This window comes from Neodiprion lecontei, chromosome 5 (genome assembly GCF_021901455.1).
Source record: "Neodiprion lecontei isolate iyNeoLeco1 chromosome 5, iyNeoLeco1.1, whole genome shotgun sequence".
NCBI classification, from domain to species: domain Eukaryota; kingdom Metazoa; phylum Arthropoda; class Insecta; order Hymenoptera; family Diprionidae; genus Neodiprion; species Neodiprion lecontei.
Genome location: NC_060264.1, coordinates 30,509,500 through 30,524,632, shown reverse-complemented (window position 1 = coordinate 30,524,632; position 15,133 = coordinate 30,509,500). Strand labels below are relative to the sequence as shown.

The following is a 15,133-nucleotide window of genomic DNA, read 5'->3' as shown; positions in this document are numbered from 1 at the left end:
GTAAATTCGAGAAATATGTGTAATAAATCACATAATAAATTACAAAAGCACGAGTCATAAAACATGCTAGATCTATACTATATCTATACACCAAATATACTAGATAGGTATAAGGCACATCATGTAATAAATTACATGTTGATTTCGATCACATGAACATTTTCGGTAGGGTAGAATATCCACATTTTTGGCAAACTACACAATTTTTCCACAATCTGGACTAGTCAGTTTCAGACGTTTTTAGTCTATTTATTGATATTAGGGTGTCATGATTAAGTTTGCAAATAGTTTTTAGTTCTGGTTACTCGCAATGTTGGGGAAACGAGATACTCCAAATGGAGTTGAGAAAGCAACTGAAAGAATTAAGAAAATGGAAAAACCTCCGGCTGATCCGCACAGAGAGTATCTGGATATGGACACTGATGAAGAAGAGTTTGGAAAACCAGGTTTACCAATTTATTATAAATCCTAAATCCAGGACGATAGTATGATGACCAAAACTGGATCATTCCTAGAATAGAAAATTCGTTTCTGTAGAAAAAAGTTAGGTCTGGTTTTCAATGAAGAAAATCCTGCTCAGCCTTTCGCATCATCGTTTATTATAAGTTAAAATTCTTGAAACATTGTGTTTTTTATTTAAGAAAATCAAAGATTGAATACATTACGAAAAAATGATGGATTATAGAAACACCGGAACCGGAGGAAGAGCCACCACCAGAACCAGAAAAGCCAGTATTTACAGACCAAGAGCTACAACAGCTTGTGAGTGGTTGTATTGACACAATGACGAGTGTCGGAGGCTCACGAACTTACATTTCTTCAAAAATTTTAGGAACAATATACGAAAGACTTCACTGTTCTACCTGCATTAAATGCCTCGGATTGGAATGAAAACTGCTGTAAAGTGATTCGGGAATTTTTTCAAGATCCAACAAATATTATACTGACTATTTTCTACGATGTCGATGTATTGAAAGCTCTCCTTGATTTTCCATTCAATGCCATCGAAGGTCTCACCTACTTTCTTAGATCACCGTGGCAGATTTATACACCTGAAAATTTTCACTCCACCATTAAATTTGGCAGTATTAGTGGAAGCATTGAAAATTGTGTGCTGAAAATTCTGGAAAATGCTTATGCACTTGGTATATTCAACAGCAAAGACTGGCCATCCGGTATCCTTGATTATTTCATACTTTTCTTTAGGATTCAGGCCTTTGAAACGAGTCGAATTTTTTCCATACATTATTTCCACGTACTGCAGTCCAGAGGAACAATATTTTCACCAATACTCACGATCTGCTGACAAAATTAACCGATACAACATATAAATTGATGGGACTCACTATTTTGTATGTTCCAAAAGAAGGAATGGATCTTAAAGCAATTCGAAAAGTTGAGGACGAAGATCATTTTGTGCTGGTTGCTGCCGATGATGAATCGAATGAAAGAGCGTGGGAGGATACTGGAAAGTTTGATGAAGCCAAAGAAGAGGGGGAATTACTGGGCAGATTAGAAACTGTAGCCAATTTCTGGATTCGACAAATTAGGGAAGCAATCGCTGATCAAAACCCTGCCAGCAAGTTGGAACGAGTTACAGATGAATTAACTTTCTGGAATTACAGATGCAAGTTAATAATTTATAAAAGTGAATTTATTGAGACTTAAAATGACTTTTTTTGGCTATTGAGGGAAAGTCGCTTATGAAACATTATACGTTATACATACACAATTTATATGGTGTCTACTGTTTCATTGATAAATATTTCTTTAATACAGATGATAATTTACGCGGGCTTCAATCTCAGCTGCAACATGACGCCATTATTTCCATTGTTAGAAAATTAGAGAACGTTAAATTTACAAGTATCAGACAATTCTATGATCTGAATAAAAGTGTACAGAGCTCAATTGACGAAGCTGTTTCCAACATCAATTATCTTAATCTATTATCTGATCCCTGTAAGTCGTTAGCAATTCCTGAAATACAGGATGAACAAATTACAGAGATCTTGCATTTGATTGGATACATTTGGCTTGAATCGCCATTTTTCAATACAAAGTAGGTGTCGTTGAAGAAAAATTGTGTTCCTCAATCGTTGATAGTTGATTTTTTGACTGATAATTTTACGACAGGGAAAAGATAGAAACTCTTTGTCAAGCTTTGAGTACTCAAATTGTCGGAGCGTGTAGAGAATCGATTGATTTGAAGACGATATTTCAAGGCGAAACGATAGAAAGCAAAAAAAAAGTTGAAGTATGCATCAGTTGTTGCGAAAAATATAAGAATATTTATGGCGAGGTGAGACTTATTATGCTAATTCAGTAACAAACAGAGCACAAAATATGCGCGAGCGTAAAAAATGAATGGGAAATAATTTATCCTTTGTTTCTAGCACGTCGAAATCATTTTTAATGCCAGCAGTGATAAAATCAGGTGGGAAGTCGACAGGGAAAATGTGTTCAATTGTGTGGATGCGTTCATTACACGGTGCCAAGACGTTATTGAAATTTGTGATACAATTGTTGTGTTCGGAAGGTAAAAAGCAACGCTATTCGCATGCTAAGCAAAGGATCAGTCAAATCAATTCGAATTCAAACCATTACAGATCCCCTAAATCCGTCAGTTTTGGCGGATCAAACGGAGCACGGTATGAAAGTGATTGTAAAAAGATGGAAAACATTTTTTATGAAAATTTGCGTGCTATCGAAAATGTCCAACACAAGATACTCGATGTCGCCGAAGCCACTTGGATAGAACACATAACTTTGTTTCGACATGAAATAATCGAGCTTGAAGTTATGGTTAAGAATCTTATTAACAGTATCTTTGATGATACAAATTGCATCAAAGAAAGTATCGAAGCACTTTATATCTTACAACGGTACAATCAGCGTGAATGTGTCAATGAACTTCTGCATCTGAAGTTGGTGGATGTGAGTTTATGTTATACACATCGTCTCTACTGAAAATCCATTTGTAGAATGTATGTATCATAGGATTTTTGTTTAGAAAGTTCAACGTCGCTAATGAATTTGCATCGATATTCACAGATTTGGACGATTTTTGATAAGGAAATACAACAGTTTAAGCAAGATATTGTAGACCATAGCCAAGAGTACCATCCTCTGACTCCATATTATTCAGGACGAGCGTCTATGTTGCGAATACGACAAACTAGACTTATGTCGCATCAAACTACTTTGATCGATGCTTCCGATTGGCTTGGAGACTGTGACGCTCAAATGTAATCCATTTTTATTCAGTTATCCGCAGATTCGTAGACTAGTAGATTTCTAGGATTTATTCATGTAATCAATTATTGCAGACCTGTATTGAGAAATTATAAAAAGTTAGTGTCAGCCATTGCGAATGAGGAAAAGCTGTTGTTTGACGAGTGGGAAAAAATGATTAGTGATGAAAAAAGTCTGACTAGTATTTTTGGAGAGCCGCTTTTACGTCGAATTAAATCAAAATTTGGACCGATTGAAGTGAATATGGATTACCACCTTTTGGACACGTTGGAAGAATCGAAAGTGTAAATATTTGAACAGGAAGTAATGAACTAAAGGATTTTCTTTCTGCATCAGAATCCAGAACAAACATTGTGTAGTATAATATCATGTTTGTTACAGTTGCTTAAAATATTTTTTAGATGGATTTCGTTGAATTTTGAAGTTAAACCGTCGTTAAAAAAGTTATTGACTAAGTTGGTGACCATAAAATTACGATACGAAGGAGCGGTGTTATTGTGCAGAAGTTACAACAGAACTTTTGAACGCATTTCAAATAACGACGAACGTTTGTTGTTCAGTGAGCTTTTGAAAAATCTGGACAATTGTATAATATCTGGTTTTGATAAAATTACATGGAATTCCCCAGATGTTGAGAAATTCTACGCAGATTCTACTGTGGAAATATTGAACGTATGGACCGTATCAATCAGAGCATATTGATAACTAACAAAAACTGACGAATTAATTACTAATTTCAGCTTGAAGAGTTTTTTGGATTATACGAAAAGGCTAATTTACGAATCGATTGTTACTTTGAAGAAGTCGCTAACGTAAAATTTCTCCAAGCTTCTGACAATGTTACTTATCAAGTGAACGATTTTTCCACTGCTTTGGAAACTCAGAAGTGTGTACCGTCAGACCTTACTTCATTTATTACAAAACTCCTTAAGAGTATTATAAATACTTTACGACATCGTTTTTTTTTAACCAGGGCAGAGGGAATGTGCAAAGTTACAAAATCTTGTAATAATATTCTGCGATTATTAACAGGAATGAGAGAAGGTTTTGAAATAGATTTTGAGGAGGTAAATTAATTTTAACGTTTTCTCAATTATCGTTATCTGTGTACGAACGATACGGAAAATCGTAAAAATGTAATGATAATATTCTGAGATACACAATATTTGTTCAGGTAATACAGCATTGGAACAAGTTTATTGAAGCTAAAGATTTGAAATTGAAAGAATCGCTTTGTTTAGCTGTGATAAATTCATTACGATCTACGTTGAGATTAATTAGAGGGGATGGAATCAATATCGGCAAAGCTTTGTTCCGAGTCAAAGTTGATTATATCGGTGACGAGGTAAATTCATTGTCTGTATGTTATTGTAACATTGGAAAAATAAGAAAGCAGGAATAGTTCAGCTAACTTTTATCGTTTCGCAGTTAGTTATTCCCGACGACATTGACAAGATAGTAGAAACATTCAATAATACATTCAATTCTTTAGTAAACGTTATAAAACCATTAGAATTGCTCTCGAAAAAGTTAAACCTCGATGTTCGCAATGATGCTACAGAATTGTGGAAATCGATCGAACGGGATGATTCTTGTATAAATTTACAGGAAGAAATCAATTCAGGTGAATTTCATACGGTTGTTTTTAAAAACAGAAGACATCATTTTTGTGACGTTACTATTATCGTGTTATGAGATTTTTTAATTTGCAGAACTTAAAGATTTAAAAACATCACTAATGATGTACATAAATTCTACAGAATGTTTTAAGGAAGGATCAGTGATCGACATCGCGCAAATTGTTCAGTATTACGCGGCAAATGAGCCAAGCAGAGAAATACTTGAAAAAGATATAAGGCGGTAAATTGACTATGCAGTTTATTGACGATTCCGTTATTACTTACAACTAAAAATTGCAGGAGTAATGTAAAGTTACGTTTTCAGATGTACAAAATTGGCAGATTCTATCGAAAACCATGGAAACGAGGTGTTGATTAATTTTTTAGAGTTGGATATGAAAGACGCGAAACTGAAACTGATTGAGAAATGTGAATCTTGGCGAGAAATATTGTTTATAGAACTGAGCAAAGTCATTGTAGCAGAAAAGAAGTTCTCTGCTGCTACGCCAACTCCGCCGGAAGAATTGAGTTTGTGCAGTTACGTAGCGAGTGACGATAGCGATTCTTAAAGTGTACGTAAAATATTTTATCAATTTATGTATTGGAAATTTTCAAAGTTATATTGCGACAAATAAACTGAGGGTGCACGTGAAGTCAAACACTTTTTTAATGTTAATTCAAGATTATATTTGTATTTTCATATATTAAAAAAAGACAGGTATTTCATTTTCTACAATATTATGTAAACAAGTGGCACCATTCCAAGCTAGGAAGTTTTAAATACTGACAAATGAAGTATATTTAGAGGTAACTATTTTTTTTTTCAAAGCATATATTGGTTGATCAGATCCTAATATAAGATGACGAATTTTAAACTCTACTTAAAAGGTACGCAGTATAAGATTTTCACAGACAGTTGTGACGTGGTCTTTTTTAATTAAAAATAACAACCATCCTTATCTTTGTTTCACTTGTGTATATATTTTTTATTATATTCGTATGGCAAGTAAAAAGATTATTTTGCATAGCAGAATTGGAATAAAAGAGAGAGATCAATATTCAGACTTGAAAACTCATAATTAAAATTGACTTTGATCAATTGATATTACGTAAGAGTATATGTAAATGAAGAGAATAATCATAGTATCGGTTTGAGCTTTGCTTTGCCTAATGCGATTCAAGTTTCGAATCAACAATATATATAGTAAACAATAAACAATACTGGATTTCTAAAAATAACTGCTCTTTCCTTTTTTGAATAGCGTGACAAATCGTAGCTTGAGTTTTGTCTGGGCAATATTTAAGAAAATTATTTTTTATTATCCTAACTATACTTAGCGTCATGGTATTTGTTCTTGCGGACTTAGTTAAATGCATTTATAATCAGTCGAGTGGAACTGTAATCGTAATCTTATTTACTTACAAAGTTATTTGATTATTAACGATAAATTTAAATGGATTTCTTGAAAATACACTTTTGTTTAAACGTACGGTTACATACGCGACGCATACAATGCAATCTATTTATCATTGTAGTCGTACAATTTTTTTATTTTTTCTACGATTGACCCTGTTTCATTAATGATACAAATGAAAATTTGTCGCAGGTAGATAATGTTTCTGTGCGTTCTAAAGAAATAAAATTTTTTACAACGCTGAATCAATCAACAAGCTACGGTATCCTTAATAACGTGTGAATCTTAAAACAAATTCAACAGAGCATAGTTATGTATGTATGTAATATAAATATCTATTCTAGTAATAGTACCTTTGCACAGAGTAATAAGTTTAACGTTGCACCATATTCCTTTTACATCTAGATATTAAATTGTTTCAATAAATTCTAATATTACTAAGTAACTTTCTTTTTTTGTTATATATATATAGAAACTAAGTGAGATGTTTTTCCTTAGCATTGAATTAAAAATATGATCTCCGATATCGAAGTATTTTTAAATTATAATTCAGCTCGTAAAACGAACCCGAACATCTTTTTGGCACATAATCAATTACTCTCAGATTAAATCCTATACATCTCTATGACGTGTCACTTTCGACAGTCAGTAACTTTTCACCATCCGCTTTTACTGTGAATACCGGACTCTGGGCCAAGTCTTTATAATCCATTAACTCACTGTCCGAGCTGCTCGTATCGTTTATTGATATTTCAAGTGGTTCTGGTTCCGCACTGTTTGGCAATAAGAATAACAGCGATAGGGCTATAACAGCGTGCCACACGCTGTGCACATACTGTAAAAATGGGAAAATTGAATTAGGAGAAAATTTTTATGATTTTTAAAATCTTTCGAACAATATACAGCCAGTAAACTTCTGCAAAATTCAATGGTTATCTATTTTGTAGTTTTTATTTTTCAACTTACTTGGTAATTGGATTCCGTTTCAACTAGAGCAAACAGGAGTAACCCGATCGTAGCTAGTGACAAACCGATTATCAGTTTTACAACCTCTTTAGGACGCTGTCGCTGTTTATACTTGTAGCATCGACAGGCAAAAGCTGCAATCTTTATAAAAAAAAAAAGCACGAAAACTTGTAGACATATATTTTATAAGATAGGTTTTAATTAGAAGAACTAGTACAATAAGTTGACTGCAAGATTAGTCGTTAGACAAGTTCATATTGTATTGTATACAATTATTCATCTATAAATGAGAGTTTTACGGTAAGTTTTAATGCAGTTATACTCACTGGAATTGTCGCACCCATTGCTAAGGGTACTAAAATGCTGGTTAATCCTGTTCTATCCATCTCGACGCAAAATGCGATAACAAGTACACCGATCATGTGAAAAAACGACACATATTTTGTAGGTAATTTTGCCATCGAGACGAGAGTCACCCAGAATGCCAGAATGCTTGAGAAGAAGTCACTGTACTGCAAAACCTGAGGCAATGATAAAAAAAAACATATTTTTCAAATGGCATAAAAAGTTGTTGCAAGTTTTTTCTTCTAACATTGAGCGTCCAGTTGGCAAGTAACTTTTGCAATATATTTATCAGAAGTATTCAATGAGGAGAAAAATCTTCACCTCATATTTAACCGCGCAGTAGGTCATGAATTGCTGATCGCATGCATGATAAAGCGAGGAGAATATCATGGTGGCTAAGTAGACCAGTGCTTCTGTATAGAGGCCTCGTTTGATGGCCAAATAAATGGCCGGTATAAAAAATCCGTTACTTAATGTAAGCAGGAGAGTTGTAAGCACTATGAATGCCTTTGGATCTGCGTGCGTCGAGTCTGTACAACCCCAGCCTTTGTAACCTAGGGCAAAAAGAACGAACCAATAAACAGATTATGGAGGCCATAGAGTTGCTTGTGCAAACTTACGAGGTATACCGATGAAAAAGAACGTAACTGAATGATTCGAGTACATCGCTAATGTGATGCAATTACCTCCGAAACAGTTGCAGGAAGTATAATACAGCAGTCCTCTCTTTGTCTCTTGGCAAATTCCGTGATTACCGCATGAATGAACTCCAGGGAAGACGCATTGCCGTGTTTTTATGTCTACGGATACAAGTATTTCCTCCATTGTGCATGGAGCTTTCCTTCTAAATTAGATAAACAAATTTTTCACACGTATATTTCAACTGATCAATACTTGCATAGTTTTATCATTACTTTAGAAATTATGATGGTGATAATAATAATGATGGTGATGATCATAATAATATAATTACCCCTCGGTATAACATTTAGCTTGCATTGCTACATGCCAAACATCTGATTCTGGATAGGGAATTAATAAAGCGGATACTTTTTTTCCATAAGATGACAAGTTCATGAACATATTTTGGTTCCGGCACACTATTTCTCCATCGATACGATCGGGTACTCGACCCTTGCGAATGCAAACTTCAACAAGGACGAGCTGATCGGATATTTGCTGCGAAAATGAATCGTAAGGAGTAAACGCGATTTTCTTCGATTGATACATTTCGTTGACATGAACAGTAACGATCAAAATATTTCGTTGGTAATTCTTACCTTGTTCATCTCCAGACGAATCTCGATGCTGAGAGTACCTCCGATGTCAATAAATGGCATAATATCAAACTGCGTAACGACTGGGTAATAATCCGTAAGCATTACCCACGACGTTAACCATTCTCTACCCTGAAAACAAACTTGGCCTATTGCAACCTGTTTTCACAGTTCAAATCTTGTTCTGAATTGATTCAAATGAAATGAATTTTTAAAAATTCATTGTACAAGGGAGACGAAAACATTTATAAATAAAATTTTTATAGTAGGTACCTGGAGTAAATAAACGCTTGAGAATGGCTGAGAATGTTTTATTCTGGCTAGTTGAAACCTTGGTATGCAAGGATCGTCTCTGGCATTATCATCGTCCGGTAAAACGAACTGGTCCTTGGATGGTCTCATGCTATCGTAATTAAGTGTTGAATTGTTATAAAAAATCTGGTGAAGCAGAGGCTGTTTTTTCGACAATTTCAATCGGTCCTCTTTATTTTTTACTCGGAGCTGATTCAATGCCTCGGAAAACGATGGCGCATCCAGATACTGCTTCATAAACGATTTGTCCAGCATTCGTATAGGACATTCTGGTGAAAGATTTACAGTTACAAAGGATTATTGTAATAAGATCAGCTCCTGAAATAACAACATCACTTGCTTTTCGACTTACCCGAAATGCTCACCATGACATTGAAATCTATAACACTGCCCGAAATGACTAACAAATAATAGTAACTTTCTTGGTACGGCGAGAGAACAGTAAACGTGTAGGAATCACTTATTGTTAAATTGCCGATTGAGCTGGGGTGCGACTCGTTGTAAATTGGTATCGTCCGTCCCTTGAGTGCCAGGCCTTTTATGCAGGGTGTATTGGAGTCGTGATAAGCTCGCAGAGTAAAATTACAGCCCCATATATGAACGCGAAAATGCCACGTACTCGATGGTATGTAGATTCTGTATGATAATAATATGTAAGAATAAGACTAGGGCGTTATTCAATTTGCCTCTCTAAAGTTATGTGAAAATTGTGGAGTGTCATTTCAGCAAAACTTCACACCTACCAAACTATTTGAATACGCATAGATAGAAAAACAGTCAAAAGAACTGTTAAAAACCATTGATAACAAAGTGTTGGCTTAGTTTTAACCGACGAAAAGGAACATGACTTTCTCTTTAGTCTTTTTTTTTTGCCTAATACTTGCTTGTAATATGACATTGGCTCGTTGGTGTGCAGAAATTTTTGTGTGCCGATCGGTATGTCTTGAATGCCGCTGATCTGTGTCCATATAGCGACGGAGCCCAAAGTGTAACGGCATTTATGTCCCAGACCCTAAAACGTTACGCGATATATATTTATTGTAATATTTGACTTCGATGACGAGTAAAACGTGACGGCAAGACAGAGTTGAACAGATAATGGTGAATAATGCAACTGCATTTACTTGCTGCTGAACTTTCTTATCCCAATGGGAAAGGTATCCAGTCACAAACCAATCTCCAGGTTCCGGTCCGTAAACTGGTATAGTAGCCGTTACTTTTGGCTCGAAAGTAGTCATCATTGATACCGATATAGTGTCGTTACGGTACAAATGCATGTTAGCAGGAAACGAAGCATTATCCACCGACATTACGGGGTAACTGCCAGATTTCAGGTGCCTGAAAACCGTGCAAAACCATGATTTATACAGTTATACTAAGCGAATGTTTTATTCGCATTAAGGGAATTTAATATTTCTCTCCTGGATACTTACAGGTGCACCTTTCGAGACGGACAATGTAAATTATCCGTAAAGGCTGCAAATTGCCAGGTGGCTCTAAAAACTTCTTTCGGTACTGTGTAATGGAACGTCGTTACGTCCCCATAGCTTTTAAACGGATGTAAAGTTCCTTCCTGACTGGCCTCAGGTAACATGCATCGAATATCTAAGGAATGATGCAAGTATTAATAATGATGATAATGTCGCTATGAAACAAACGTATCATCAGTATTAGAAAGTAATTGGCTACTTCATTGACGATAATTGATGCATTTACGTGTACAATTACTTATAGAATAAAAGAAAAATCCAGCGTGAAATTGATTTCATTGGTAAATCAAATAAATGATGAAAAAATAACATATATATTAGAGTGTTGTTTGAGATGATATGATCAGGCGAGTGAATTGATTGTGGTGAAAATATTGAAATAATACAATTGGCTCACTGCAAGTAGTCATAATGTATACACACGCACACACGCATGTATGGTGTATTAAAATCGAATACGATCCAAAATTTATTTACCCTAATGTTATATACATATACCTATATACGTACTTACCGCGGACGAAGAAATGTGCCAGAACGTAAATGATTTGTAAGCAAATAAATACATTTCGATTTGTTAAAATATATTTGGATCGCATAACTCGTCTTAGACATAGAAGATCTGTTTTGATCTGTTCGATTTTTACTGTGCCGGATCTGGCATTTTTCCCCTACTATTTGGCTGCACTGTATGCGCTTTTCGCTTCTGCCCTTCCCACGAATGGATGACTACAAATGTCAACATTCTTTGTTAAAGTGTGTTTGTGAATGGATAAGCAAACGAAGGACTGCGCAACCCAAAATCTGCGCGTGCGCGAGACTCACGCACGTGTAGATAGATATGCAAATATAGTAACGCGCAGGACGATCGTTTTCGAATTTAAAATTTCGAACGCTTAGAATTAATTCTGTCCTTTGCAAAATTGATGTAGATTTTTTACCGACACCATTTAACAAAGTTTATAATAGATCAAAAATGGAAAAGAATAAACTCAGGTATTATCAAATGGAGATCTGTCGTCTAATTTCGAATGTATATCGTTTTATTTATATACATGATTCAATAACTGATAATCGGAATAATGAATAATTTTATATGTACATAAATACACACTGTATGTGTTATTACTTCCAAATAATTATCGTCAATCTCTTTAATTTCTCTTATCTTCCGAAAAACTGACGTGAACGGAATTCATTGAACATATTTATCATAACTTTGCACGTAAGTATAATAAAACAGTCAGGAAAATAATAAATTTAAGCCTGAATTTCTTCTTCAACTGCCGGCAGTATAATGCTCGTTAATGCTACAGGTTTTACTCTACCCTTTTTGCAGCAAAGTATCTTCACTTTTCCAGATATCATGCTTCGTGGACTCGCTTTGACTATCACGGGTATAGGAACCGTACTTGGAAGTAGCGGTAGATTAAGAACTCTTGGTTTCACATCGGCATTTTCGCCACGGCAAACAATGAACAACCCCGTATCGGACAGAGCATCAGAAACGTTAGTAACGCAAATTTTGATCATGTAGTCTGGTCCCAACCCGAGAACACTGGCATCGATGATGACTGGACTAGGTCCAGAATCTTGATTCGTAGTAAGTTCGTCGACAGCTTTTTTAGCCGTGTGTAATCTGAGTCTTGCTAACCCTCGGTGAAACGTATCATGAATCTTAACAGCCTCTGATCTCTCTCTGATCGTTTGTTCGACAAATAATCTCGTCTTTTTTGGTATCGTGAAACGGCTGCCAAAGTTCGGCAGCATTTCCGGTGCAACATATGTGCTGAAATCCGCGGTCCTTTTTAGTATGCGGACGTTCAAACCACCGCCAACTGTTACCATAGTCATTGCACGTTCTTCTTGTCCCATTCTACCGTACTATGAAGTGATAAAGTGATAAAGTTATCATTGGTTACAGCTGGGAAAACGAGTTCAAAACTTTTAATATCGAACATAAACCACCCGTTAACGGATATATGTATAAAATCACCTTCATAGCGGATACGGCTTCCATTGTATTTATGGTGTCGACGTGGTGTTTCCCGTCATAAATCCTAACTCCGAATCTAGCCACGCTTACAGCAAGCAGCGAAAGTCCTCGTTGCGGCACCGGGAGCCCTACCAAGTCCAAAGGAATATTTGGCAGTTGGATTTTCCACAATCGAGCACCCTTGCGAAGAAAAATACCAGACATTTCGTCAAATGAAAATTGAAGTTTTATCTTGCTCTTCTACCTTTTTCGAAAAACCCCAGAGGCTTCCATCCATCACAGCCACGGCGGCACCTTCTCCTGGCAAAATTGACAACGAAACTGCCGGCGCTGGTAATTTGGACCACAGTTTTGAGGCAGAGCCTCTTTTGACTGCTCCCAACTTTCCGTCTCTTCCTACGGCAACGACTCGACTCTCCTTGGCCCAAAGTCCCGTGCCTACTAACGCAACTGGGGACCATCCCAACTGGAGTCTATCAATAACTGTAAATGCTCTGCGATATGTAATGCATGCAGGTGTTAAACTGTGTTTAAATTTTGAGAGTTGAATTTTTTTGTAATGTATATTTTGAAAATATGGATTTACGTTTTGTTTTATATTCAGTTTATTGAGCAACCGCTTACCTCGTGTCTAGAACTAAAATTTGACCAGATTCTGTACCGATCAGAAGATAACTACTGGCTACGTTGTTCCAAGAGTCTTTACGGATTGTTGCAATAGTTGTAGCGACACCAGGTCTTGTCAAAGGAACTCTACGATACTGTTCGACGAAACTTGGTCTGAGATTAGATTCCATTCCTAGAAGTTTCAAAGTTCTTGGTGACAATACAGACGCGCCATGCTCTTTTAATAACGTTTCCAAGTCCTCTGTCAGTACCAGTATGTTCGGATCATCTTCTAATCCAGCCCTGTGCCAAATCTGTAAACGAAAAAGTGACTTCTAAGCGGTGATGAAGACGAATGATCGAGTCCTAATTACGTCCCCAAATGTTCATTTACGTACTTCTCTTTCCTCTGCATGAGCCTCCATCGGAGGTAAACAGTATTTGAAATAGGGCCTCATGTTTTTATAAACGTAAACGCTCGAGCCAGCGGCAACGGCCAATGCACCAGATTCGTGTTCTCCATTCTCAGAGTAAAATCCGACGAGACCAGATGGAGAGTCTCCAAGATTGTGTTGACTTATCAGATCGCCACCCTTGTAAACTCGGATCTACATAGACCGTAATGAAATATTAATAAGTCGAACTCAGTCGATGGAAAATTGTTTAACTGAAAAAATACATCTGCCTGCCTTGGCCGAGTTAGTAGTTGCTGTTCCCAAATCCGCGCAAACTAATCTTGGGTCTCCTTCTCCGCAGACATCGAGTATTTCGAGACCTCCTGATAAAACGTATAGACGAGCTTCAGGCTCCCATACAGCTTCCAGCCATCGACTTCCCCCCAAACCAGTTGCAGCTGGTCGATCGTCGCTGAAATTAATACTTTCAAGTTTCGAAAAGAATATTTTTTTTCTTTCAATTTGTTTGGAAACGAGATAATCAATCGTTGAACTTGTCAAAACCGTAGTTTATTGTTTCGATCCTATGATTAAATGCAGGATAGTATATTATTAGTGACAAAAATTTGACGCTACGAAAGTGTTGCGAAATACACGGTTAAACAGTTCTTTTCATGAAAATCATATTACACAACGAACAACATTACTGACTTCGTTCGAATACACATACCTAAGGGCAGTCATGTTTATACACCGAGAGATTTTTTTTTAATTTCAAATCGTTTTATCTTCTTCGCTTCTGGTTCCTGAGAGATCATTTCGTGAACAAAACATTCTACATTGAACACATCGGATTACACTACTCTATGTACGAATGTTTGGACTTCTGTCGCTATGGGGACTTGAATGACCGCGTATTTGGCCTTGCGCGTGTACCACTAGAGGTGTGTGCATGCAAATATGAATTCACTGCACGTATAATCGGAGCTGAAAGCTTCATTTCGATCTTCAACCAATGCGTTTGGTAACTCGTCGAATCTGGAGTTCTTTGAAATTTACCTTGATATTTCACAAAACTTTATACTTTGAGAACTATGGTGTCTTCTTGTCTTTAATGGTGTGGAGAATTGTAAACGAAAAAAATCACTGACTTAAGTACCAAAGCAAGTTCTTTTAGGTACCACAAAACGTATTGAACGGAAAATCGTACTAATTCAATTTGTCTTATGGAGGAAGTGATCATCCGGCAACATATAACATAACTCTCTTTCCAAGTACCAAGCTACAAAATACAGCTCATTCAGAATTAGAGGAATAAATTACCCATATTAAGGATTTTTCATTAATTCTGTATAAAATATAAAAGATTTAGCCTAGCATTTTTACCTTTAAAATTTCACGTAATGAATTTCGAATCAAACCTATAAGTTTCGAATTTTTGTAAAACGCAACCAATT

General features: G+C 36.0%; 3 protein-coding genes across 7 annotated transcripts; 1 reads left to right on the top strand and 2 right to left on the bottom strand.

Moving 5' to 3' along the window:
* Positions 1-124: 124 nt before the first annotated feature.
* Positions 125-5,527, top strand: LOC107228100 (dynein-1-beta heavy chain, flagellar inner arm I1 complex). 2 transcript variants are annotated; one of them, XM_046739907.1, is made up of 18 exons: positions 125-165; positions 289-446; positions 686-762; positions 833-1,175; positions 1,265-1,627; positions 1,780-2,062; positions 2,137-2,302; positions 2,397-2,539; positions 2,610-2,937; positions 3,055-3,248; positions 3,330-3,539; positions 3,657-3,927; positions 3,996-4,141; positions 4,229-4,322; positions 4,430-4,600; positions 4,684-4,879; positions 4,968-5,115; positions 5,200-5,527. In XM_046739907.1, the coding sequence occupies exons 2-18, from the start codon at positions 311-313 to the stop codon at positions 5,441-5,443; spliced, it is 3,513 nt and encodes a 1,170-aa protein (XP_046595863.1). In that variant the 5' UTR covers positions 125-165; positions 289-310; the 3' UTR covers positions 5,444-5,527. The 2 variants fall into 2 exon arrangements, with proteins under 2 accessions (XP_046595863.1, XP_046595864.1); XM_046739908.1 differs by lacking the exons at positions 125-165; positions 289-446; positions 686-762 and having other exon boundaries at positions 989-1,175; positions 1,270-1,627.
* Positions 5,528-6,441: 914 nt separating this feature from the next.
* Positions 6,442-11,433, bottom strand: LOC107228122 (post-GPI attachment to proteins factor 6). Of its 2 annotated transcripts, none has more exons than XM_046739910.1 (13): positions 11,190-11,433; positions 10,623-10,794; positions 10,314-10,527; positions 10,074-10,201; positions 9,542-9,825; positions 9,151-9,458; positions 8,881-9,009; positions 8,574-8,779; positions 8,287-8,444; positions 7,922-8,154; positions 7,582-7,776; positions 7,256-7,396; positions 6,442-7,124 (listed from the first exon to the last, which is right to left on the bottom strand). In XM_046739910.1, exons 1-13 carry the CDS (start codon positions 11,245-11,247, stop codon positions 6,912-6,914), a joined length of 2,439 nt encoding a protein of 812 aa, XP_046595866.1. In that variant the 5' UTR covers positions 11,248-11,433; the 3' UTR covers positions 6,442-6,911. The 2 variants fall into 2 exon arrangements, with proteins under 2 accessions (XP_046595866.1, XP_015524978.1); XM_015669492.2 differs by having other exon boundaries at positions 11,194-11,433.
* A 306-nt stretch (positions 11,434-11,739) lies between these two features.
* Positions 11,740-14,723, bottom strand: LOC107228081 (Bardet-Biedl syndrome 1 protein homolog). Of its 3 annotated transcripts, none has more exons than XM_046739914.1 (7): positions 14,407-14,723; positions 13,971-14,148; positions 13,680-13,889; positions 13,300-13,616; positions 12,920-13,148; positions 12,676-12,855; positions 11,740-12,563 (listed from the first exon to the last, which is right to left on the bottom strand). In XM_046739914.1, exons 1-7 carry the CDS (start codon positions 14,418-14,420, stop codon positions 11,940-11,942), a joined length of 1,752 nt encoding a protein of 583 aa, XP_046595870.1. In that variant the 5' UTR covers positions 14,421-14,723; the 3' UTR covers positions 11,740-11,939. The 3 variants fall into 3 exon arrangements, with proteins under 3 accessions (XP_046595870.1, XP_046595869.1, XP_015524917.1); XM_046739913.1 differs by having other exon boundaries at positions 12,920-13,169; positions 14,407-14,720; XM_015669431.2 differs by having other exon boundaries at positions 12,920-13,169; positions 13,300-13,595; positions 14,407-14,715.
* Positions 14,724-15,133: the final 410 nt, after the last annotated feature.